At 36.1% G+C, this 26,939-nt stretch overlaps 1 protein-coding gene across 5 annotated transcripts in view; it reads left to right on the plus strand.

Moving 5' to 3' along the window:
- The window catches only part of RB1 (RB transcriptional corepressor 1), a 175,798-nt gene that overhangs the window by 79,150 nt on the left and 69,709 nt on the right, over positions 1–26,939 (plus strand). For all 5 annotated transcript variants that reach the window (XM_077973614.1, NM_001261047.1, XM_077973610.1 and 2 more), the window contains 5 exon segments: positions 839–955; positions 3,406–3,462; positions 3,885–3,916; positions 3,998–4,074; positions 5,084–5,280. In XM_077973614.1, coding sequence (XP_077829740.1) covers positions 839–955; positions 3,406–3,462; positions 3,885–3,916; positions 3,998–4,074; positions 5,084–5,280 — 480 coding nt within the window.

The following is a 26,939-nucleotide window of genomic DNA, read 5'->3' on the forward strand; positions in this document are numbered from 1 at the left end:
AAGTTGAATAGCCCCATTCCAAATGATACATGTATGGGAACTTCTTTTGAACAATTTCCCTATCTTGTATTTCTGAAAATGTAATTAAATGATTTAGCTAATTCATAACTCTTTCAAAGCACATTTTAAAATTAGGAAATGGGCCAGGCATGGTGGCTCACACCTGTAATCCCAGCACTTTGGGAGGACGAGGTGGTTGGATCACTTGAAGTCAGGAGTTTGAGACCAGCCTGGCCAACATGGTGAAACCCCATCTCTACTAAAAAGACAAAAATTAGTGAAGCATGGAGGTGCATGCCTATAATCCCAGCTACTTGGGATGCTGAGGCAGGAGAATCACTTGAACTTGGGAGGTGGAGGTTGCAGCGAACCGAGATCGCGCTACTGCACTCCAGCCTGGGCGACAGAGTGAGACTTTGTCTCAAAAAAAAAAAAAAAAAAATTAGGAAATGATACCAGCGCAAGCCTTGGTTTTATTTCATTTGCTTTTTTGGAAGCAATATATATCCCAATATAACCCTTAATTGAAGATATTTTATGAGAATGTATGAGGCTCTTTTTGATGGATGGAAAGCTTAACAAATTTGCTCTTCTTTAGCCTAGTGGCAGAAAATTTAGATAATAGGGTTTTTTAGTTGTACTCTAGTATTTTTTGGTCATTAACATCCAATGAAATTATATTGTCTGCTTATGTTCAGTAGTTGTGGTTACCTAGTTATTGTGGAAGCGTTTCCACATTTTTATAAACAATTTTAAAAGTCATATATTATGGAGCAGAAAATATTAATTCTGATTACACAGTATCCTCGACATTGATTTCTGTTTTTACCTCCTAAAGAACTGCACAGTGAATCCAAAAGAAAGCATACTGAAAAGAGTGAAGGATATAGGATATATCTTTAAAGAGAAATTTGCTAAAGCTGTGGGACAGGGATGTGTCGAAATTGGATCACAGGTAACTTGAATTCATTTTAATTAGTGGTACTATAGAGTAATAATGTTAAAAGCAGCATCTTTCCAGTTGGTATAAATACTCTAACAGTATTTGTCTAGTAGTATAAAATACTGGCAGATACTATATCCCTGCTGCCTGTGGATGTTGCTATTTATAGGAAACTGTATGGGAAACTACCTCCCACCCCATTATAAAAGCTATGTAATAAAGGAACACATACCACTTGTAGAAACTTTAGAAAATACAACTAAGAAAAAAATTGAAATCTTTGATATTAAATTTTTGATTTTGCTTTGACTTCTACATGTATGACTGTTCATGTATGCATATCCTAATGTGAATGGGACTATACTATACATGCCATTTCTCAGTGATATTACTGAGTGATATCATTATTATTTCAGGAAATCTAAAGCTAATATAATAGGTAAGAGTATGGGCCATGGAGTTACAGCCCTGGGTTTATATTTGGTTCTACCATTGTCAATCTTGGACATGTCATTTAACTTCTCTGAGAATCAGGTTCTATATTTGCTCTGCTTTTTTGTGTGGCATTAATGAGGATAATATACAAAAATATATTGGAAAACTGTAGTCCACTGTACACATTTATTTCAGTGTAGTGAGGTTATATTTTGATGCCATCAGTGATTTAAACATTGATATTTAATGGTTCTTTTTGATCCTACAGCCATGCGCCACTTAACAGGCATATGTTCTGACAAATGCATCATTAGGCAGTTTTGTTGTGTGAACCTGGTAGAGTGTGTCTATACAAACCAATGTGTTACCATTTGTGTATCTAAACATATCCAAATACAGAAAAGGTACATTAAAGATATAGTATAAAGGATAAACAATGGAACACCTGCACAGAGCACTTACTATGAATGGAGCTTACAGGATTGAAAGTTGCTCTGAATGCGTCAGTGAGTGAATGTGAAGGCCTACAACATTACCTATGACATTACTGTACACTATCATAGACTTTATAAATACTACACTTAGGCTAAACTAATTTCATAAACATTTTTTCTTCAGTAGTGAATTAACTATAGCTCACCGTAACTTTTTTACTTTATAAATCTTCAGTTTGGAAAAAACTTTTGACTCTTATAATAACACTTAGCTTAAAACACAAACACCTTGTCCAGCTGTACAAAAATATTTTCTTTCTTTATAATCCTTATTCTATATGCTTTTTTTCTATTTACATTTTGTTTTCAATTTCATAAACATTTTTGCCCAAAACAAAGGTAAACACACACATTAGCCTAGGCCTACACAGGATCAGGATTAATAATACCACTGTCTTCTGCCTCCAAATTCTGTCCCAACTCTTCAGGGACAATAAAATGCATGGAGCTGTCATCTCCTATGATGATGATGCTATCTTCTGGAATATCTCCTGAAGGAGCTGCCTGAGGTTGTTTTACAATTAACTTTTTTTTTTTTTTTTTACAAGTAGAAGGAGGATGCTCTAAAATAATGAAAAGTATAGGATAATAAATATAAACCAGTAACATATTCATTATTAAATATTATGTACCATACATAATTGTATGTGCTATACTATGACTGGCAGTGCAATAGGTTTATTTACATCAGCATCATCACAAAGATGTGAGTAATGCACTGCACTACAACATTACACTAAACAAAAGGAATTTTTCAGCTCTGTTATAATCTTATGGGACCACTGTTATATATGCAGTCAGTTATTGACCAAAAACATTGTTATGCGGTGCATGATCGTGTATGAGATTTTTGCTCTTAATTTGGAATGAAATAATATGGTGTGTGTTTATATCTCTAAAATTTGGTTATTCTTTCAAATAATGGGAACCAGTTATTTGGTTAAAACGTCTTGCTCATAAAGTCAGTTTGATCTGATTTTTTCTGTGTCAGTTTTACTAAATTTATGGACAAAGACTGTCCTCTTAATCCTAGACAACCATCTTGAAAATACATGTCCTAGGTCATGAGAAATGTTATAGAAGGCACATAAAGTGCTTAAAATAGTACTGGGCATATAACCTATCTTTAGTATGAATGATATAGACTGAAATGAGTTAAGGAAATTCAGGTACTGGACCTACCCTCTTGTTAATTTACTTGGGAATGTTAATCACCACTTAATACTTAAGTCTTGAGTTTTAGACAAGCTAGCTTGTCTTGGCGTTTTCTTGGCGGCCATATTTCTAAGAAGGGTGAGAAGTATGTTTTAAGAAAAGGCTTTTTAAAAAATTAGTAATTGTCAGCTGGGTATAGAAGTGCATGCCTATAATCCCAGCCTCTTGGGAGGCCAAAGCAGGAGGATCTCTTGAGCCCAGGAATGTGAAGGCCAGCCTGGGCAAAATAGTGACACTCCATCTCAAAAAAAAAAAAAAATTAGTAGTTGTGATTTTCTAAAATAGCAGGCTCTTATTTTTCTTTTTGTTTGTTTGTAGCGATACAAACTTGGAGTTCGCTTGTATTACCGAGTAATGGAATCCATGCTTAAATCAGTAAGTTGAAAATAATATAAAAAAATTTCAGCCGGGCATGGTGGTTCACACCTGTAATCCCAGCACTTTGGGAGGCCGAGGTGGGCAGATCATGAGGTCAAGAGATCGAGACCATCCTGGCCATCTTGGTGAAACCCTGTCTCTACTAAAAGTACAAAAATTAGCTGGGCATGGTGGTACACGTCTGTAGTCCCAGCTACTCAGCAGGCTGAGGCAGGAGAATCACTTGAACCCGGGAGGTGGAGGTTGCAGTGAGCCAAGTTCGTGCCACTACACTCCAGCCTGGCAACAGAGTGAGACACCATCTTAAAAACAAAAAACAAAAAATAAACCAAAAAAAAACCAACAAAAATTTCAATGCTAACACAAATAAGGTTTCAATTAAACAACTTCTTTTTTTTTTTTTTAATTATCTGTTTCAGGAAGAAGAACGATTATCCATTCAAAATTTTAGGTAAATTTTTTACTTTTAGTAAAACAATTTTTTTTTCTTTTTATAAAAGTAAATATCTTATAATCTTTTTTTTTCCTTTAGCAAACTTCTGAATGACAACATTTTTCATATGTCTTTATTGGCGTGTGCTCTTGAGGTTGTAATGGCCACATATAGCAGTAAGTTAAATTTTCATGAATAAACATTTTTGTTCAATTTAAAGTTAAAATGTAGTGTGTTTCTTTGGTGGGAGGAGAGGGATAGTGTGAGGTTAAGGAGAAGGAATGCTTATTTTAGATCACTATATACTGAACAATGTAATTGGTCATTATAAGCCATTTAAGAGGCTTATTTGAATTATTTGAGGCCATCTTGGGGATAATATTTCACTAGGCTCCTCTTCTGAGTATACTGGTATACTGAATTTAGAAAAGGTACATTTTGAAATCCCTCCGAAGACCTGTGAGATTGTAGAGTGCCAAAGGAGTATTCAAGAGTGGCCTCTACTGATATGGAAGCACTGCTATAACCTCCATGGTTATGAAACTAAAGACTGAAGCTGGAACCCACTGGATAAACAGAACGAAGGCCAGTTACAGTGTTTTTAAAAATATAAATGTATATCACTTTGCAAATTATGTTGCAAATGTTAAAAGAAAGTTTTGCTTGCAGAAACAAAAGGAACATTTGTAAAGGATGCAAAACACAGTGAAAGAGGAACTTCTAGTTTCCTTATTAGTAAACAAATAAGGAAAACTGTGAATCCTCATTTATAACCAAGAAATGCATATTTTAAAGAGATACCATTTTCTGACTAATGAAATTAGCAGGATCTTGAAGAATCTGTCTCTCCTCTTACCAAGGATTAATGAGAATTAAAATAGATATGCTAATAAATGGCTGGTAAGATACTAAACCTGTTTCTGATATAAGTTTAGGGTATTTAAACCTTTGAAAATTTGAGATAAGCTATAAGCCCTTTCTCTAGGAAAAATATAGATGTGCATACACTCAAAATTGGAAGGCTATTTCCTATGAGTCCGTAGACTCCAAAATAAAAAATTCTGCTCTAAATAAAAATCGTTTAACCTTTCTACTGTTTTCTTTGTTTGATAAGACTTTCCAAAAAAAATACCTAGCTCAAGGGTTAATATTTCATACCTAAGTTACTTTTTTTTTCATTTTTAGGAAGTACATCTCAGAATCTTGATTCTGGAACAGATTTGTCTTTCCCATGGATTCTGAATGTGCTTAATTTGAAAGCCTTTGATTTTTACAAAGTGATTGAAAGTTTTATCAAAGCAGAAGGCAACTTGACAAGAGAAATGATAAAACACTTAGAACGATGTGAACATCGAATCATGGAATCCCTTGCATGGCTCTCAGTAAGTAACTAGCTAAATAATTGAAGAAATTCATTCATGTGCATATGGCTAACAAATTATCTGTTAGTGAGAGGTGTTTCTTAACATCTACCTCAAGAACAAATAGGCAATAATGAATAATGTAATTTCAGTCTGTAGCCCAAGAATCAAGTAGAATATTAGAATGGAGCTTTATTCGAGTGCCCTAAACCATCTAATACAGCATAGTGATTTATTTAAGAATAGCTTTTCTTAAAACATGGCACTTTAAAACAAAACAGAATTCTTTTTTTTTATTATTATTATATTTTAAGTTCTAGGGTAAGTTCTAAGTTCTAGGGTGCAGGTTTGTTACATATGTATACATGTGCCATGTTGGTGTGCTGCACCCATTAGCTCGTCATTTACATTAGGTATATCTCTTAATGCTATCCCTCCCCCCTCCCCCCACCCCACCACAGGCCCCAGTGTATGATGTTCCCCTTCCTGTGTCCAAGTGTTCTTATTGTTCAATTCCCACCTATGAGTGAGAACATGCAGTGTTTGGTTTTCTGTCCTTGCGATAGTTTGCTCAGAATAATGGTTTCCAGCTTCATCCATGTCCCTACAAAGGGCATGAACTCATCCTTTTTTATGGCCGCATAGAATTCCATGGTGTATATGTGCCACATTTTCTTAATCCAGTCTATCATTGATGGACATTTGGGTTGATTCCAAGTCTTTGCTATTGTGAATAGTGTGGCAATAAACATACATGTGCATGTATGTTTATAGCAGCACGATTTATAATCCTTTGGGTATATACCCAATGATGAGATGACTGGGCCAAATGGTATTTCTAGTTATAGATGTTTGAGGAATCGCCACACTGTCTTCCACAATGGTTGAACTAGTTTACAGTCCCACCAACAGTGTAAAAGTGTTCCTATTTCTCCACATCCTCTCCAGCACCTGTTGTTTCCTGACTTTTTAATGATCACCATTCTAACTGGTGTGAGATGGTATCTCACTGGTTTTGATTTGCATTTCTCTCATGGCTAGTGATGGTGAGCATTTTTTTCATGTGTCTGTTGGCTGCATAAATGTCTTCTTTTGAGAAGTGTCTGTTCATATCCTTCACCCACTTTTGGATGGGATTGTTTGATTTTTTTCTTGTAGATTTGTTTAAGTTCTTTGTAGATTCTAGTTATTAGCCCTTTGTCAGATGGGTAGATTGTAAAAATTTTCTCCCATTCTGTAGGTTGCCTGTTCACTCTGATGGTGGTTTCTTTTGCTGCGCAGAAGCTCTTTAGTTTAATTAAATCCCATTTGTCAATTTTGGCTTTTGTTGCCATTGCTTTTGGTGTTTTAGTTATGAAGTCCTTGCCCATGCCTATGTCCTGAATGGTATTGCCTAGGTTTTCTTCTAGGGTTTTTATGGTTTTAGGTCTAACATTTAAGTCTTTAATCCATCTTGAATTAATTTTCGTGTAAGGTGTAAGGAAGGGATCCAGTTTCAGCTTTCTACATATGGCTAGCCAGTTTTCCCAGCACCATTTATTAAATAGGGAATCCTTTCCCCATTTCTTGTTTCTGTCAGGTTTGTCAAAGATCAGATGGTTGTAGATGTGTGGTATTCTTTCTGAGGGCTCTGTTCTAAAACAGAACATAATTCTTTAAAGTATTTAGATAATTTATTTAAAATATAGTCGTCATTATGTTTGAAAATGTAAATGTCTGCTCTTAAATTGTGAGATTATGTTATTTAGATTATTAAAAAGTGCATTTTTTTCTTGTTGAATATAGTAGGATTCATTTTTCCCATTATTAGAGTATAAAAATCTATACTATTGTTCAATTATAGGTATTGGTGTATTGGTTCAATCATTATAGGGGCACAAATTATATTGTCTAGGATTCTCTTTATAGCATTATAACTATTGATAAGGCTTTTGTTTTAATAAAATTGGCAACTTGAGTTTATGCTCTTCAAATCTGCATAGTTGGATAATACTTTGTGAATCATCAGATTTGTAGATTAATGGTTTCTTTTGAAACTGTGTTGCATGCTAAGTATATATCTTTTAATTTGTATCAGTATATAGAAATGGTAATTAAAAATTAAGACTTTAGGTATGCTATAATCCTAATTTGCACATGTAACCTTAGTTTTAATTTCTTTATGTTTTGAATTTTTAATGACTAAGCAATAGTTTATTTCTTAGTGTTTTCTTGTGTTGCCATATAGACAGTGAATAGAGGAGAGAAGCATGGGAAATTGATAGAAGAATGTTATACTCCTATTATTGAATTTGGTAACTACTTATGGAATGAACTTACACTTGATAAGGAGTACTTAGGAGAAAACTTTCTGAATCTGGGGAATTAAGTGAAAGTAAAAATAAATAAATAGATAAGTAAATAAAATAAGCACATAGAGTACTTTTTAAAGGCTATGTGTCCTCTCCTCCCAGAAATTGATATTGAGATATTACCGTATCATCTGAAAGTGACTATTGTTATTTCTTTTAGAGAGTTAATTTTATTTCTATCAACACATATTTATTGAACATATGCCATATGCCTTGAATTGAGAGAGATATTGTGAGGCTACAAAAAAAATAAAGGCTTGGAAAATTGTGTAGGAAGTAATAAAAATTTACTGTTTAAAAATTGCTTGTATGCAAGTCTGTCTAGCTCAATTATTTAGGGCTTCTAAACAATATTCCTTTATTTTTGAAAATTTTTGGAGAAGAAGTGACAAGTCCAAAGTTTGGAAAAGACTATAATTGATTTACAATAGGAGATGTGGAAGTCATAAGCCTCCGAATTTAAATATTAAATGTGGTTCTTTGGCAGATGAAACTATAGAAGACTTTTATTTAGTCATATATTTTTAGTGTTTGAATTTTATGTTACATTTTTAATCATAAAACCCTTGAGTGGTAGTGGGTGGCTTTGTGAAGATAAGTTATGCCACACAAACAGGATGCTGTGTATTTTTTCCTGTGAGAATAATTGACATTATAGAGCAGGGATATGGCTTAGATACATTTGCATTTTCACAGACTTTTTTTTTTATTTGAAATATATATTGAGAAAAGTATATATCTCAAGTGACAGTTTGGTGAATTTGTCACAAATTGAATACATCCATGTAAACAACACCCAGATAAAGACCCAGAGAAAGTCTTTCGATTCTGTGTCACAATAAAAAATTCTCGTTTAAACTGTAGATTGATAGGAACATATTCACACAGAGTTGTTGACTGAGGGAAATTTCAAATGAGGTGCCGCTTACTTCTCTCCTGCCAATAATTTAATGAAAAAAAGAATATCATCTTATTTTTAATGGTTGTGTGGGGAACTGGGTTCAGCATTTTTGCTTGACAGCCTTGAGAAAGAATAAAGAAGGAAAAAGTCCACTTCTGTTTCTTTTCATCCCAGAGAGATTAACGGGCAATATGAGTGTAAGATGCTGGAAAAGTCTGTTGAGAAACCTAGTGAAATCTCATTCTCTGAAAATTTGGGGGATTACAGGTGCTTTAGAATGCATCATGCCTAAGGGTTAGATGAAATGACCTCCAGGTGTTTGACCCTATTAAATCTGTTAAGAGGCTTATAATGCCAGCAGGTGATGAAATGAAATTTGGATGCCTTAGTTTCAGTATTTTCAGAATTTATCATATTTTTTCAATAAATGTTTATAAATCAAAATACATCAGGTGCTTTATTCTCTATATGGTCTCTCTTTCCTGGACTCTTCTGGACTCTTCCTACTGATCTCTCATTTGCTACCTTGAGGCCTTTCTCTCACAGCAGCCAGAGAAATCTGCTCATAATGTAAATCTCATCATGCTAACTCCTCCGGTAAAAACCTCCTGTGGAGGACACATTCCTCTGGTAATGTTGGAAGAAAACCCTACCATATGACTCTCTGCAAAAAAAAGACCACGATACTACCTGTTTGGAATACAAATAGTAATTGACTGAAATTACTGGACAGGAAGAACAGACTCTAGTTGAGAAAGAGAAGAGGGGAGCTGGGAGCCTGAGGAGAAGGCTTTTAGTCTAGGGCTAAGTGCAGTAGGTATAGGGAAGGACAGTATGGTAGGGCAGGAATGTCAGTGGGAAAACTATGGGTCTCTTTACCAGGGAAACTGCAAAGTTGAAGCTGGGGAAACCTTGGCCACTGAAGAGAGTGGAAGAATCCTGCAAGGGAAAGAGCCAAGAAAGGGTACCCAGATTCTGTCTGAAATCTGAATAGTTCCTGTGTATAACAGACTCAGAGCAGCCAAATGAAGGGCAGAGGATCTGAACTGAGACTGGAGTTGCTGCCCAATAAACAGAACAGTTCAAGTTAAGCAAAGATAATTGCTTCTTGTAACAAACAACAAAACCATGCTCATTTTAGAAAAATAGCAGAATTTAGGATCTTCACAATTTAACATTTATGATATTCAGGATACAATTCTAAAATTATCCAGCATAGAAAGAAGGTCAAAGGAATCAAATGCAGGTTTATAGAACAGGAGCTTTAGACCAGGTGTGTGGTGCACACCTGTAATCCCAGTATTTTGGGAGGCTAAGGTGGGAGGATCATTTGAGCCCAGAAGTTCAAGACCAGCCTGGGCAACAAAGCAAGACCCCATCTCTTAAAAAAAAATAGCCAGGTGTGGTGGCATGTACCTGTGGTCCTAGGTACTTGGGAAGCTGAGGCAGGAGGATCACCTAAGCTCAGGAAGTCAAGGCCGCAGGGAGCCATGATTGTGCATCTGCACTCTAACCTGGGCAACACGAGACTCTGTCTCAAAAACATAAAACCAAAAAAACTAGAATGGAAGCTTTAAGTTAACTGTGGTCAGGCATTGCTAAATGATGGGGATACATTCTAAGAAATACTTCATTTAGGCTATTTTGTCATTGTGTGAACATCATAGAGTATGCTTACACAAACCTATGTGGTATAGCCTACTACACATCAGGGTAGGAATAGCCTGTTGCTTCTAGGCTACAGACCTGTATGGTATTTTTTTTTATTATTATTAAATCTCCGCTCTTGAGTATGTCTTTTTAATATTCAATGTGGTAAAATTGAAGGATGTAGAAAGTTACATACCAAGGTATGATAGTTGTCTTGAGGAAAAATACTTATTTTATTGGTTGAGTTGTGAACTGAACCACTCTTTTCATGAAACACATGTGTTACTTGTAAGACTGATGAGCAATTGTGTTTATTCTTGCTTGGGTATGTGGTAGATTCTTGCAAATGAACAAAGTGAGCCTGTCACTTCAAAGAAAACAAAGAAAACTGACAGTAAAGGTTGCCAATGATAAATTTTGTGTTTTCAAGTAAAAATTAGAATTTTAGAAACTTGTATCTACCACTGAAAGCTTGGCAGAGTCCTAATATATAAAAGACTTTTCTGATGAAATAGGTGGTCATGTCAATGAATGTGATTTCTAAAATATTGTATACAGAGATTTGTAAACATGTAGAAGAAGTAGATAATTCAGTGAAGCAGTATTTCCAAATGACCAAATGCATCATTATAAAATCATTCATGGGTAAGAGATTCATTAAAAGTTCAAGATAAACCAATGGATTTTAAGGTCTGAAAATACGAAAAATTTGTTTCTGTTCATTGTGATTGTTTCCAATTCCACCCTGCAGCTAACCTTTAAGAAACTGTGACTTGTTGAGTTTTGGTGTAGTGTCAGAAAACAATAACCATAGTTATCTGAAAAGGCTATTAAAATACTCCTCCTCTTTCCATATGAGGCCAGATTTTTCTTTGTATACTTCAACCTAAACAGCATATTGCAACAAAGTAAATGTAGAAGCAGATATGAAAATTCAGCTCTTTTTTATTATGTCAAATAGTAAAGACATTCAGAAGATCATAAAACAGTGCTATTGTTCTATCTTTTTTGTTTTGTAGAATATGGTTATTTTTCATTTAAAAATTATTTATGTTAACATAATGGGTTTATTGTTTAAGATAAATATTTTTAAATTTTCTCAAGTTTTTTTGAGCCCTCAACATCCTTTAACGTAAAAAAGCTATTAGCTACTTTATGCTTCCTAATGGAAGAATATATAACCACCTTGAACACATGATGTTGAAAGAAGCCAGTCACAGAAAACCAAATATTGTCTAAATTCATTTATATGAAATGTCCACAAGAGGCAATTCAGTAGAGATAGGAAGTAGATTATTGGTTGCTTAAGGCTGGTGGGGAGGACTAGGTGTTTCGAGGATGATGGCTAGAGAGTATGGTGTTTCTTTTTGAGATAATGAAAATGTTGTGAAATTGACTCATTATTATAGTCAATTTTACAACATTTTTATCATCTCTGTGAATACACTAAAAACTATTGAATTGTACACATTAAATGGGTGAATTGTGTAGGATGTAATTTTTAAAAATTTCTCAGTTTTAATTAAATTTTAACTAAATTAAGATTTAACTACTAACAAAGTAAATATTAACAGATTTAACCCACACAAACAAAAGCTTTTGGGATCGTTAGTAATTTTAAGAGTATAAAAGAGTTTTGAGTCCAAAAAGTTTGAGAACCCTTGCCTGTATTCTCTTCCCCATTCAGACTCGTCTTTCACTCACACAACCATGTTTGTTTTTGCCTGTCCCTGAGTCTTGAAATGCTTTCCTCTGCCTTTTTCTTGACCAGATTTTAAGGTCTATTTTGCCTTTCCTGATCATCCTAGTCTATAGTCATTCTTCCCCCATTTAGTCTTAACCTGTTTATTATCTACATACTTACTAGTCATTTATAAACTTTGTTTTACTATATGTGCATATCTCATGTTAAATTCATGTAAAGTACTTAAAACAATATCTGACATTGTATTATAAAATGTAGCAGTTAATTACATAAGGGTAAAGGACAGAGAGGAGTCAACTTATGATGACACCCAGGTTTCTGGCTTGTATAACTTAAGTGGATAGTAGTGTCATTCATTAAAATAAGATACCTAGGATTGAATGAGGTTTGCTTGGGAAGATGAATTTCATTTGATTGAGTTTGAAGTAATTATAGGTCATTTAAATAGAGGTGTCAAGTAGCAGTTGGATATGTGTGTCTGGAACTTAGGAAAGAAATCTAGGCTAAGGTTATGGACCTAAGAGCTGCCACACATGTGTAATAAAAAATGCCACCCTTTATTGATAGTTTATCTTGTGCCAGGCACTTTGGTGAGCACTTCTTAAATTTAATTTTCATAATAATCCATGAGGTAGTATTACCCTATACCAGGAAATGAAAGCTTAGAAAAGTTTAATAACTTACCCTAGACCACACAAGCTAAATGGCAAGATCTATGATTTGAACCCAGGTCTTTCTGGCTCCAAAGCTATTAATCCTTATGCTTTGCTGAGTAACTGAAGTTTGGAGAAGGGATCAGATCACTTAAGGGGAGAACGTAGTATGAGAAGAGAAGAAGGCTAAAGATAGAATACTGAGGAGCTCTAACATTTAAAGGATGGACAGAAAAGAGAAGCCTGTGCCTACAAAAGAGATTGAGATAGAACAGCCAGGAAGATAAGAGGAAAATCAGGAGAAGTGGTATCATAGAGAGACTGACCAGGTGCAATGGCTCCCTCCTGTAATCCCAGCACTTTGGGAGGCTGAGGCAAGTGGATCACTTGAGGCCAGGAGTTCGACACTAGCCTGACCAGCATGACAAAACCCTGTTTCTACTAAAAATACAAAAATTGGCTGGGCGTGGTGGCGCATGCCTGTAATTCCAGCTACTCGGGAGGCTGAGGCATGAGAATCGCTTGAACCTGGGAGGCGGAGGTTGAGTGAGCCAAGATTGTGCCACTGTACTCCAGCCTTGGTGACAGAGTGAGACTGTCTCAAAAAAAAAAAAAAATTAAAATTAAAATTAAAAATTGAAAAAAAGAAAAAGGAGAGAGAGCATTACAAAGTCTGAGTGAGTGCTTGCTGTTTCAGATAAGAGCTGAAAAGTTTTAGCAACAATGAAGTCACTGGTGACAGTGACGAGGACTGTTGAATGAAGAGATGGGGATAGGATGAGATCTGAATGAGAGATAAAGTGGACACAGTCATAATAGATGGCTTTTACCAAAAGTTTTGCCTGTGAAGAGAAATAAAGATATAACAGAAGTAAAGATACAGCTTGATGTGTGTGAAGTGGAGGGAATAGATACATATTTTTTAAATGAGAAAAGTAGGGTTTAAATATTGATGGAAAAGAGCCATTAGAAGTGTTCTCTTGCTGGATAACAAATTGGTGGCTTTAAACAAATATTTTATTGTGCTCATGATTTTGTGGGTCAGGAATTTGGGGAGAACTTCACTGGGTGGTTGGTCTCTGACTATGTGTCAGCAGGTGTCTGGAGCTATAGGGTCCACTTCCAAGATGCTTCTTCACTCAAAAGTCTGGCATCTTACCGCTCCTTCGTGCACACTCAGCTCTCTTCCTCCCATCTTCCCTCCCTAGAGTGGTTAGAATGTTAAGCTTTGGAGTTTTCACCTGCAGAGATAAAGTAGAAAATTCATAGCGAAAGTAGAGGTTTTAAGAAACAGGATATTTGGCAGGGTGCAGTGTCTCACACCTGTAATCCCAGCACTTTGGGAGACCAAGGTGAGAGGATTGCTTGAGCCCAGGAGTTCAAGACCAGCCTCGGCAACATAGGGAGACCCTGTCTCTACAGATAAATTTTAAAATTAGCCAGGTGTGGTGGCACATACCTGTGGTACTTGGGAGGCTGAACTGGGAGAATCTCCTGAGCCTGGGATGTTAAGGCTGCAGTGAGCTGTGATTGCACCACAGCACTCCAGCCTGGGTGGTGGAACGAGACCCTGTCTCAAAAACAAACAAGCAAAACAAACAAAAAACCCCAAAACAAACAAAAAGTAACAGAACAGTTCATTAAATAATTCATTCATTAAATAATGAAGTTTAACTTAATGAATTTAATGAAGTTTAATAGGTGTAGTGGGAGTAACAGTGAGAGTAAAAGTGTAGGAGGTTGTAGTCAAAGAGTCGTTTCACCTTAGAATTTCCAGAGACAGAACATTTCTGGGTAGTTCCCTGTATTTTAAGAAATGATCTTGGGAGTGCATGAGGAGGTCAAGGAGCCAAAAAGTACAGTGAGCAAGAAAGAGTCCAGGACATGTAGCGAGAATTAATGTGACTGAACTAAGGACTAGCATCTTCAGTGCTTGAGGGGAGTAACCAGGAGAGAGTGGGACTAAATGGGGCAGAGGGCTAGAGAGGTCCTGAAAGCAAAACTCCTGACTCACTTAAAAAAACAAATCTCTCTCTCAATACCTAATCCAATGTCTAACATGTAGAATTTAGATGCATAAAGCATTAGGTTTGTGATGTTGTTTGATGAATTTACCCCTTTAATCATTATGAAATGACCTCTCTTTATCCCTGGTAATATTGTTTGCTCTGAAAACTACTTGTGCCCGATACTAGTAAAGCCATTCCAGCTTTCTTTTCATTAATATTAACATGGCATATTTTCCCTATTCCTTTATTTAACTTATATCTGTCTTTATTCTTAAAAAAATGATTTTCTTATAGGCAGCATATAGTTAGGTATTGCTTTCTTAAGTCTCATATAACAATATCTGTATTTTAATTGGGATGTTTAGATTTAAATTTAATGTGACTATTGATATGGTTGGGTTTAAATTCTCCATCTTATTATTCATTGTCTATTTTTTTCATCTTCTTTTTCTCCCTTTCCTCTTTCTCTTTCTTCTTTTGGATTGAATTTTTAAAATTCTGTTTTATCTTCTTTGTAGGCTTACTGTCTATACTTCTTTGTTTTATTTTGTAATTGGTGTTTTTTGATTTATAATATGCATCTTTAACCTTTCATAGTCTTTCTTTAAATAGTTTTACATTACTTCACATATAGTATAAGAGTCTTAGAATAGTATATTTCCATTTTCCCTTTTCCAAACTTTGGGCTATTGTTGTCATACATTTTGCTTAACAGAAGTTATAAACTCTACAATACATTGATAACTTTTGTTTTAAACCAATTATCTCTTAAAGAGAGTTCAAAACAAGAGAAAAAAGGTGTTTTTATTTTATTACATATTTACCTTTCCAGTACTCTTCATTCCTTGTGTAGATCCAGATTCCTTTTGTTTTCCTTCTGACTGTAAAAAAAATTTTTTTTTTTGATAATTTCTTGGCCAGGGGCAGTGGCTCATACCTGTAATCCCAACACTTAGCGGGGCTGAGGCGGGAGGATCTCTTGAAGCCTGGAGTTCAAAACCAGTCCAGGGAACAAAGCAAAACTCTGTCTCTATTCTTATAAAACAAACAAAAAGCATTTCTATTTTTTTTTTTTCTTTTGGAGATGGAGTCTCGCTCTGTCACCCAGACTGGAGTGCAGTGGTGCGATCTTGGCTCACTGCAATCTCCACCTCCCGGGTTCAAGCGATTCTCCTGCCTCAGCCTCCTGAGTAGCTGGAATTACAGGCACACACCACCATGCCTGGCTAATTTTTATATTTTTAGTAGAGATAGGGTTTCACCATGTTGATCAGGCTGGTCTCGAACTCCTGACCTCGTGATTTGCCTGCCTCAGCCTCCCAAAGTGCTGGGATTACAGGCGTAAGCCACCACACCCAGCCAACAAAAAACATTTCTTGTGTGTATGTCTACTAGTGATGAATTCTTCCAGCTTTTATGTCTGGAAAAAAACATTTTACCTTTATTTTTAAAAGGTCTTTTGCTGGATATTGAATTCTAGGTTGACAGTTTTTTGGTTTTTCTTTGAGTGCTTTAAAAATATTGCTCCATTGTCTTCTGGTTTGTCTTGTTTCTTTTTTTCTTTTTTTTGAGATGGAGCCTTGCTCTTTTGCCCAGGCTGGAGTACAGTACATGATCCCAGCTCACTGCAACCTCTGCCTCCCAGGTTCAAGCGATTCTCCTGCCTCAGCCTCCCAAGTGGCTGGGACTAAAGGCACATGCCCAGCTAATTTTCGTATTTTTAGTAGAGATGGGGTTTCGCCATGTTGGCCAGGCTGGTCTCGAACTCCTGATCTCAGGTGACCCACCCACCTTAGCCTCCCAAAGTGCTGGGATTACAAATATAAACCACCACACCCGGCCTTGTTCTTTTTTTGCTGTATTTTTTTCCTGCAGGTTTTTCTTTCTGTAGTTCATGTTGAATACTTTCTATAGCTATGTCTTCAAGTTTATTAATTTTTTTCTTCTGAGGTATCTAATCTGCCATTAATCTTATTTATTGAATTTTTGGTCTTACTGTGTTTTTCGTTTCTAGAAATTTGATTTGGGTCCTTTTTATATCTTCCATACCTATCTTTATTATGTTTATGCTTTTCTTTACCTTCTTGAACATATGGAATATAGGTATTATAACTTTAAATGTCCCTGTCTACTAAGTGTAGTACCTATGTCTTTTTAGGTCTGTTTCTCTTGACTGATAGTTCTCTCTCTCTCTTTTTTTTTAAGAGTCATATTTTTCTGCTTTTTTGTCTGCTTGGTGATTTTTTTGTTAGATGCCAGATATTTGTGAATTTTGCTTTAGTGGATCCTGGATATTTTCGTATTCCTTTCACTATTGACCTGTGTTTTGGAACACAATTAAATTATCTGGAAATAATTTGACTCTTTTAAGGCTTCATTTATTTCTCTGGTTTTTGTTTTTGGACACAGTCAGAGCAGTCTTTAATCAATAGCCGATTTTCCTTCACTATCCAGGCATTGCTCTTCTGAGTACTCCACTGAATGTCCCATGTATGAGAAGGCTTTTCCATCTGGCTAGTGGAAAGCAGAACTCTTCCAGGCCCTGTGTCAGCTCCTGGAAGGATTCTGCTCCTTCCCATGGCTCTTCCCTGGCTTTGAGTAGTATCCTCACATCCAAGCACTGATCAGTACTCAGCTGAAGACTCAAGCTTAACCCTCTGCAGCCCTCTGGAGTTCTCTTTTTGTAGCTTTCTTCTCCCTAGTATTCTTATTTTAGTTTGCCTTGGCATCTCCCATTTCTCAACTCTGTTTCTTCACCTGGGGGACCACTGGACTGCATTCCAGTTTCTCATCTCTGGACTGTGGACCATAAATTGTCCCCAGGCAGTAAGCTGTGGCAATAATGAGGCTAACCATTTGTTTTCTTTCTCCCAGGGATTGCTGTTCTGTACTGCCTGTTGTTTATTGTGTAAAAAGTATTCTTTTATTTATGTTGTTCAATTTTGTGGTTGTTTAAATGAATCTGGTCCCTGTTTCTTCATCGGAGCTGGCAGGGTTACTGAACATAAAGCTTAGTAATTGATGAAGTATTTATAAATATGAACTATGTATACTTACAGAATATTTAGGGTATCATTTCTGTTTCCTTGTGTTAAATGCATCAGGTCTTCTGACTGATGCATTGTACTGTTTCAGAGGGGTGCTTACTATATGGAAAACATAGAAGTACTAGTTATTAACTATTTTCTTATATTAAATTTTGGTAAGTCACATAAACATTGAGTCTCCTTTAAATGTGTCAAATGTAGCTGACTTACCAATTGGATTCTGTCATACTCTTTTTCTGTGGTCACCGAATATTAGCAAATTTCTTCATTCAGTTACACAAGTACTTGGCCAACATACTTTTACATAAGAAAATGTTTAGGATGGGCTGGCAAGATAGCCGAATAAGAACAGCTCCGGTCTGCAGCTGCCAGCGAGATCAACGCAGACAGTGGGTGATTTCTTCATTTCCAACTGAGGTACCCAGCTCATCTCACTGGGACTGGTTAGACAGTGGATGCAGCCCACAGAGGGCAAGCTGAAGCAGGATGGGGTATCACCTCACCTGGGAAGGGTCAGGGAACTCCCTCTCCTAGCCAAGGGAAGCTATGACAGACTGTGTCATGAGGAGCAGTGCATTCTGGCCCAGATACTATGCTTTTCCCACAGTCTTCACAACCCACAGACCAGGAGATTCCCTCGGGTGCCTACACCACCAGGGCCCTGGGTTTCAAGCACAAAACTGGGCAGCTGTTTGGGCAGATACCAAGCTAGCTGTAGGAGTTTTCTTTCATACTCCAGTGGTGCCTGGAACGACAGCGAGACAGAGCCATTCACTTCCCTGGAAAGGGGGCTGAAGCCAGGGAGCCAAGTGGTCTAGCTCAGTGGATCCCACCCCCATGGAGCCGAGCAAGCTAACATCCTCTGGCTTGAAATTCTCACTGCCATCACAGTAGTCTGAGGTCGACCTGGGATGCTAGAGCTAGGTGGGGGAAGGGGCGTCCCCCATTACTGAGGCTTGAGATTTCCCCTCACAGTGTAAACAAAGCTGCCAGAAAGTTCGAACTGGGCAGAGCCTACAGCAGCTCCCTAAAGCCTCTTTAGCCAGACTGCCTTTCTAGATTCCTCCTCTCTGGGCAGGGTATCTCTGAAAGAAAGGTAGCAGCCCCAGTCAGGGACTTATAGATAAAACTCCCCTCTCCCTGGGACACAGCACCTGGGGGAAAGGGTGGCTGTGGGCACATCTTCAGCAGACTTAAATGTTCCTGCCTGCTGGCTCTGAACAGAGCAGTGGATCTCCCAGCACAGTATTCGAGCTCTGCTAAGGGACAGACTGCCTGCCTCCTCAAGTGGGTCCCTGACCCCCGTGCTTCCTGACTGGGAAACACCTCCTGGCAGGAATCGACAGACACCTCATACAGGAGAGCTCCAGGTGCCATCTGGTGGGTGCCCCCTGGGATAAAGCTTCTAGAGGAAGGAACAGGCAGCAATCTTTGCTGTTCTGCTGGTGATATCCAGGCAAACAGGGTCTGGAGTGGACCTCCAGCAAACTCCAGCAGACCTGCAGCAGAGAGGCCTGACTTTTAGAAGGAGAACTAACAAACAGAAATGAATAGTATCAACATCAACAAAAAGGACGTCCACACAGAAACCCCATTTGAAGGTCACCAACGTCAAAGACCAAAGGTAGATACAATCACGAAGATGAGGAAAAACCAGAGCAAAAGGGCTGAAAATTCCAAAAACCAGAGTGCCTTTTCTCTTCCAAAGAATCACAACTCCTCGCCACCAAGGGAACAAAACTGGACAGGGAATGAGTTTGACGAATTGACAGAAGTAGGCTTCAGAAGGTAGGTAATAACAAACTCCTCCTAGCTAAAGGAGCATATTCTAACGCAATGCAAGGAAGCTAAGAACTTTGAAAAAAGGTTAGAGGAATTGCTAACTAGAATAGCTAGTTTAGAGAAAAACATAAATAACCTGATGGAATTGAAAAACACAGCACGAGGACTTTGTGAAGCATACACAAGTACCAATAGCTGAATCGATCAAACAGAAAAAAAGGATATCAGAGATTGAAGATCAGCTTAATGAAATAAAGTGCGAAGACAAGATTAGAGAAAAAAGAACGAAAAGGAACAAACAAAGCCTCCAAGAAATAGGGGACTATATGAAAAGACCAAACCTACATTTGATCGGTGTACCTGAAAGTGACAGGGAGAATGGAACCAAGTTAGAAAACACTCTTCAGGAGAACATTCCCAACCCAGCAAGACAGTCCAACATTCAAATTTGAGAAATACGGGGAACACCACAAAGATACTCCTCAAGAAGAGCAACCCGAAGACATATAATTGTCAGATTCACCAAGGTTGAAATGAAGGAAAAAATATTAAGAGCAGCCACTGCTCAGGGAAATAAGAGAGGACACAAACAAATGGAAAAACATTCCATGCTCATGGATAGGAAGAATTATAGCGTAAAAATGGTCATACTGCCCAAAGTAATTTATAGATTCAATGCTATCTGCATCAAGCTACCTTTGGCTTTCTTCACAGAATTAGAGAAAACTACTTTAAATTTTATATGGAACCACAAAAAGAGCCTGTATAGCTAAGACAATCCTAAGCAAACAGAACAAAGATGGAGGCAGCACACTACCTGCCTTCAAACTATACTACAAGGCCACAATAATCAAAACAGCATGGTACTGGTACCAAAACAGATAAATAAACCGACGGAACAGAACAGAGACCTCAGAAATAATGCCACATATCTACAACCATCTGATCTTTGACAAACCTGACAAAAACAAGCACTGGGCAAAGGGTTCTCTATTTAACAAGTCATGTTGGGAAAACTGGCTAGCCATATGCAGAAAACTGAAGCTGGACCCCTTTCTTACACCTCATACAAAAATTAACTCAAGATTGATTAAAGACTTAAATGTAAGACCTAAAGCCATAAAAACCCTAGAAGAAAACCTAGGCAATACCATTTAGGACATAGGCATGGGCAAAGACTTCATGACTAAAACACCAAAAGCAATGGCAACAAAAGCCAAAATTGACAAATGGGATCTTATTAAACTAAAGAGCTTCTGCACAGCAAAAGAAACTATCTTCAGAGTGAACAGGCAACTTACAGAATGGGAGATAATTTTTGGAATCTATCCATCTGATGAGCTAATATTCAGAATCTACAAGGAACTTAAACAAATTTACAGGAAAACAAACAACCCTATCAGAAAGTGGGTGAAGGATATGAACAGACACTTCTCAAAAGAAGATATTTATGTGGCCAACAAACATATGAAAAAAGGCTTATCATCACTGGTCGTTAGAGAAATGCAAATCAAAACCACAATGAGATACCATCTCATGGCAGTTAGAATGGCAATCGTTAAAAAGTCAGGAAACAACAGATGCTGGAGAGACTGTGGAGTAATAGGAACACTTTTACACTGTTGGTGGGAGTGTAAATTAGTTCAACCATTGTGGAAGACAGTGTGGCGATTCCTTAAGGATCTAGAGCCAGAAATAACATTTGACCCAGTAATCTCATTACTGAGTATATACCTAAAGGATTATAAATCGTTCTACTAAAAAGAACATGCACACATATGTTTATTGCAGCACTATTCACAATAGCAAAGACTTGAAACCATCCCAAATGCCTATCAATGGTAGACTGGATAAAGAAAACATGGCACATATACTCCATGGAATACTATGCAGCCATAAAAAAGGATGAGTTCATGTCCTTTGCAGGGACATGGATGAAACTGGAAACCATTATTCTCAGCAAACTAACACAGGAAGAGAAAACCAAACAATGCATGTTTTCACTCATAAGTTAAAGTTGAACAATGAGAACACATGGACACATGGAGGGGAACATCACATACCAGGGCCTGTCAGGCGGTGGAGGTCTAAGGGAAGGATAGCATTAGGAGAAATACCTAATGTAGATGATGGGTTGATGGGTGCAGCAAATCACCATGGCATGTGTATACCTATGTAACAAACCTGCACGTTCTGTACATGTATCCTAGAACTTAAAGTGTAATAAAAAAGAAAATATTTAAAACATATCTTTCAAATTATTTCTTCAAATTTAAATCAAGGGTCATTTTATGTATGAGTACAATTTGTAATGAATAGCCCATGGTTTTAGAGTCCTGATTTATTGACAAACTTATAAACAAAATTTTAAGCTTTTTTGGTATTCTTTTGAAATGTCAATATGGACAGGAAGCAAACACAAAAGGGAGAACAGTCTGTGGTTCTCAAAAAACCAAAAAGGATATCTGTTGTCTGTTTGTATGGTGGGTCATTAACCTTTGGTGTACTTTGCAGAAGTATTTTAAGTATTTACCATTAGACATTATTTGTTTTAAGTTATATTTTGCTGAGAGCTACAACTCAGGAAGGCAAGTTAATTGTAAGATAATGATTAAGCCACATTTAACACTTTTTAAAAGCATGGATCAGGACAGTGAAGCAGTATGACGCCATATATACTTTTGCACAACAGCCATGCTAATATAATGATAAAGTAATTATGCTATATTTTTAAAAGCGTCTCATGAATTACTTAAAATAACCGTGTATTTACTGTTCTTTGCCAAAAAGAGGAAACATTTTATTTTAATTTTAAAAAATTCAATTCTGAAAACATAGCTAAAGCTTTAACCTTTCTCACTCTGACCCAATGTATTACTAATATAGCTTTGCCCTTGACTTCCACAGCAAAAACTAGTTTCTCAAGTGATTTAGGAGACGACTTCATTATTCAAAACTGAAATTATTTAGCTTGTTCTAAATGCAACTCTGCTTCCCACTATGTCTATTTTTTTACTTTTCAAATCATCCAGGCTTAAATACTGAGCATTTTCTCCTTTTCTTTCTCAATAGTTGATAGAATCCTGTAATTTTTTTTAAAGCTGTCTCTCATATTTATTATATTATTATTTTAAGGATCTATTTCATTACACTTCCCTAGAACAGATCATCAGCTCTCTTTAAGTAGTTTGTCTAAGGTCACCCAGTTGGCATTTGAACTCATATTGGTTTGATTCCAAATTCCATACTGGTTTCCAGCAAAGGGCTCTGTCAATGTACTACATTATTTCTGTTTAATCATTCACACTGTTTGTATTACCTCTATAATATATAGTCAGGCATATGGGACAGTATAAAGAGAGCAATATAAATAGTAAGTTAATTTTATTCTAAGTGAAAGCATAATATATATGTGTATTTTTTATCTTGAGTAAGAAGAGAAGTGTTTTGCCTGGGAGCTAATTAGTAACAAGAAAGGGAAAAGTAACATTTGTTGACTAGCTCCTTTGTGCAGTGCACTGTGACTATTGGTCTGATTTATTCCTCAGGAAGAAGGATTAAAAGAAGACTTTACAAAAATGAGCAAACTATATTATAAAAGTAAATGCTAGTATGCATATATGTTTCATTCATGCAACTCCTAGAAATGAGACTTTACTATAAGTGTTTTCAGAATCCATTATAATTTAGTTTGAAATTAGGTATCTGGATCAACTTTCAAGGGAAGGGGTGAGAGAAATGGACGTCAAGATTGTTTTCATAGACTGAAACATTAGACCTGAGGTTTTTGTTGTTTTATTCTTTCTCTGTTTTTAGTAAAAGATTCCAGGTATGCCTAAAGTCATCTTCTATACGAATGAAAAAATGTAACGACAAAGAAGGGAAAATAAAAGAAGGCAATATCTTAGAAATAAATATTTTATGGTGACATTATTTTTCTGCCAGTGAACTAATAATCTACAAAAATTTTAAGATAGATAAGCAGAAAGAATACAAACAGAAAAAGGATAGTAATTTAACTCATGAATAATAATCCACTGAAATGTAGCAAGGATATGCTACATATGAAATGTAATTAGATGATTGCTTAAAGATCTAGGAATATAAGCTCAATGTAATAAAATAACTGTATTTCTTTTTCATCATTGTTAAGGATTAATAAGGCATTAAATGGGTTTTCATGTGGGTTCTCATATGTTAAAAAAGGACAACAATAAGAAAATCTAAAGAAACTGTAATAACTGTTATAAATCAATGCAGGTAGCCTGTTTATGATTTTAAACATAAAATCCTTTTCATTTCTAAACCTTTGCTCAAATAACTTCTAGTACCTCAGTCATATGTCTGATCCCTAAGTCTATTCTTTTTCTCTATGTATCTATCCCCTTCTTTAATTTTAAAACACTCTGACACATGAAAAAATGCCAGAGTTTACTGTAGAGAAATATTCATAACTTGTCTATTCATGTCACTCCCCCCCATCACACCATTCATATTATACATATTACCCATTCTCTTTGTTCATTAATTGGCAAAAGGGACTAAGAATTTCAAGGATGTCCAAAAATAAAAAAATCTAACAACTCAGGAATGTCCTGTAGGTAGCTCATAGAAACTTCCTTTAGGAAGTAGTGCTCATCACTTGCTTACTTCTTTGGAAGCTTGTCTGGTAACCATACAGACCAACATCAAAATAACTCTCATTTATGTGTGTGACATTTCAGTGTAGAAGTAATATTAGGTAATGTTTTTGCATATTTCCTATTACTGGTACTATTAAAAGTGCTTTGGTGTATTAACTCATAACTTCTCACAACTCTATGAAATAGATTCTCTCATCACTGTTTCACAGATGGAGAAACTTTCCCTTGTCCACAAAACTGGCTGGTGACAGAGCCAGTATTTTAACTCAGGCTGTCTGGTTCCAGAGACTATACTTTTAGACTCTATGTTGCCTCTTAGTGTATGTTAGTTTACTGTTTGGTATGTACGTTGTCATGATTAGTTTATTTCCTCATGTTTTATCTGTGTTTGTATTTTTCTGTTTGTGAGTGTTACTATGCTATAGCAAAAAGGGCCTGGACTTTGAGTGAGCAGATCTTACTTAATATTCACAGAAGCCTGGAAGTGTAAACATTGCTATCCCTATTTTATAGATAAAGAAACCTGAGGTCCAGAGATGTCATGTAACTTGCTTTGGTGTGGTTCTGAGCAAATTATGTCTCTGTATCTCAGGTTTCCTTGTATATAAAATAGGGATAACTTTCAGACTTGTTGTGAGGAATAAATGAGCATTTATGAGAATAGTAATTAGAAACATAACAATTAATTGCTAGTACCCTTCATTCCTTTTCCTCTACTATACAGTAATTTCATAAGAACAGAGAACCGAGGATACAGTTACACAGTATTAACCTGTTTATCTTGGCTTATTATAAGTACAGAGAATTTTTCTCTGCTCTTGAGGCACCCCTCCTCCCCCATCACCTTCTCAAAGTGGAAAAAGTTCAGGGGGAAAAGGCATCATGGGACTCCAGCATTGTTAAGTATGGGCAGTGTTCACTGTTATATTACAGTTGGAATTTGTCATATTGCTTTAGTTATGAATCATGTCAGTAATTACCCTGAGGGTGGTGTTAGTTCACTATTCAAGTACAAACAAGAAGGGAAGTAGCAATGGCAGAAGAATAGCTAGGACATATTCTCTGTACTTAACCTGTGGGGTGGAAGCACATATATTCTTATTCAGAGAATTTTATGAAGAGTCATGATATTAGATAATTACTTGAATTTAGTTTTAAAATTTTCAGTTTGTAAACTTATATCTTAACTGGAATTGTGAGGAAGGGCTCTGGAATTCTGGATATGCAACAAACAAAGAAGAGAAATAGGAGAAATCAATCCTAATTAGTGTAGCTTCTGAATTTCTGCAGCGAAATAAAAGGCTGTTATTAACTACTGAGTTTACTAAAATTTTAGAACTACTCTAAGGCAATTGTTCTTAAATCATCTAAGCTTACTTACCTTTAATTATAAAATATAACTTTTTGGCATTTCATTTTTCCAAATATTTATAGCATGTTTTAAAAACTCTGAACTGTCACAACCCAGTCTGTTTCAACATACACATTTGTGGTCCTTGGTGTTGTTATTAATGTACTTAATTGATTCTTCATATTTTCAGCTTTTCTCAGAAATGGCCAAATATCAAAGGTATTTTTGGTGTCTTCCTGTAAGTGCTAGATTTAGAACATGATAAGGAAACGTAGAATAGGAAACAGCTGGATTTGTTTCTTAGCCTTTTCAAAAAAGCCTTTTCTTACTTTGCTAAGTTTCAGTGTTCTTATCTCCGCTAAATATAACCACAAATTTATCTTTAAGATTTTGATTATATTCCTTAAGAATTCTTCAAAGACTCACATAAATCTGTCTTGCTATCTTTTAAGTCTGGTCGTTTTATCATTATGCCCTTTTCATATTTTAAGATAATTAAATTGTCTAAAAGTTTTTAAATTTACATATTAGGTAATGATAGTTTTTATATTAGGTTTTCTCATTTAGCTTTTTTCTTTTAAACATTAAGACGAAAAAGGTGGAGAAGTGAAATTACTTATCTTTTACATGAGTCATAAACAAAAATGAACATAGGATACCCTAATCCAATACTGAACTTACTATCTGTTCTTGAAAATATAATTTTTTTGCATTATGTTTTTCATAGGAATATTGGGCACTTTTAATAGTATGCACTTTTAGATTGGCATCGGATTTAGTTGAACCCACGTATTTTAATGGGGTCTTCTGAAAATAAACTTTCACACATTTCAGTTCCAATGAAGAATAAATGGCCTGGGGAAGGGATGGAGAGTAGTAGAGAAATCCCTTGCAGAAAACTTTTTTTTTTTTTTTTTTTTAACAGACGAGTCTCATTCTGTTTTCCCAGGCTGGAGTGCAACGACACAATCATAGCTCACTGAAGTCTTGAACTCTTGGGCTCAAGTGATCCTCCCACCTCAGCCTCCCTAGTAGATGTGACTACAGGTGTGAGCCAACACACCCGGCTAATTTTTTTTATTCTTTGTAGAGACAGGGCCTTGCTGTTGCCCATGCTGGTCTCAAACTCCTAGACTCCAGTGATCCTATTGCTTTGGCCTCCCAGAGTAAGACTCCCAAAGTCTTAAGTAGTATTCATTTTTATTTAAATAAACTTCTTCTGTTCATAAAGTACTATATATAAAATCTTTTAACCTTTTTTATATATAAAACCTATAACTCATAGGTTTTATGTCCTATTAAAATATGAGCTAACAATAATTGGTAAAATTAGTTGGAAAATTATCAGTTTTAAAAGAAAATTAAATTTAAGGTTATGTTGTTAGTAATGTAAAGATCTCCTGTGTTTTGATGTAAAAACACTTTGTTATTTTTTAGCAGCAGTAAAAGGGCTTAAGTAATATGACTTTTTGTGTAACTTGGACTGTACAGTTGCTTTTAAAAATGAGACTGTTTCTCATTTATAATGAGATATTGGAACTTAGCGCATTGGAATAGCAGACTCACCACACACTTCTACCTCCTTTCT

This window comes from Macaca mulatta, chromosome 17 (assembly GCF_049350105.2).
Source record: "Macaca mulatta isolate MMU2019108-1 chromosome 17, T2T-MMU8v2.0, whole genome shotgun sequence".
Classification (NCBI taxonomy): domain Eukaryota; kingdom Metazoa; phylum Chordata; class Mammalia; order Primates; family Cercopithecidae; genus Macaca; species Macaca mulatta.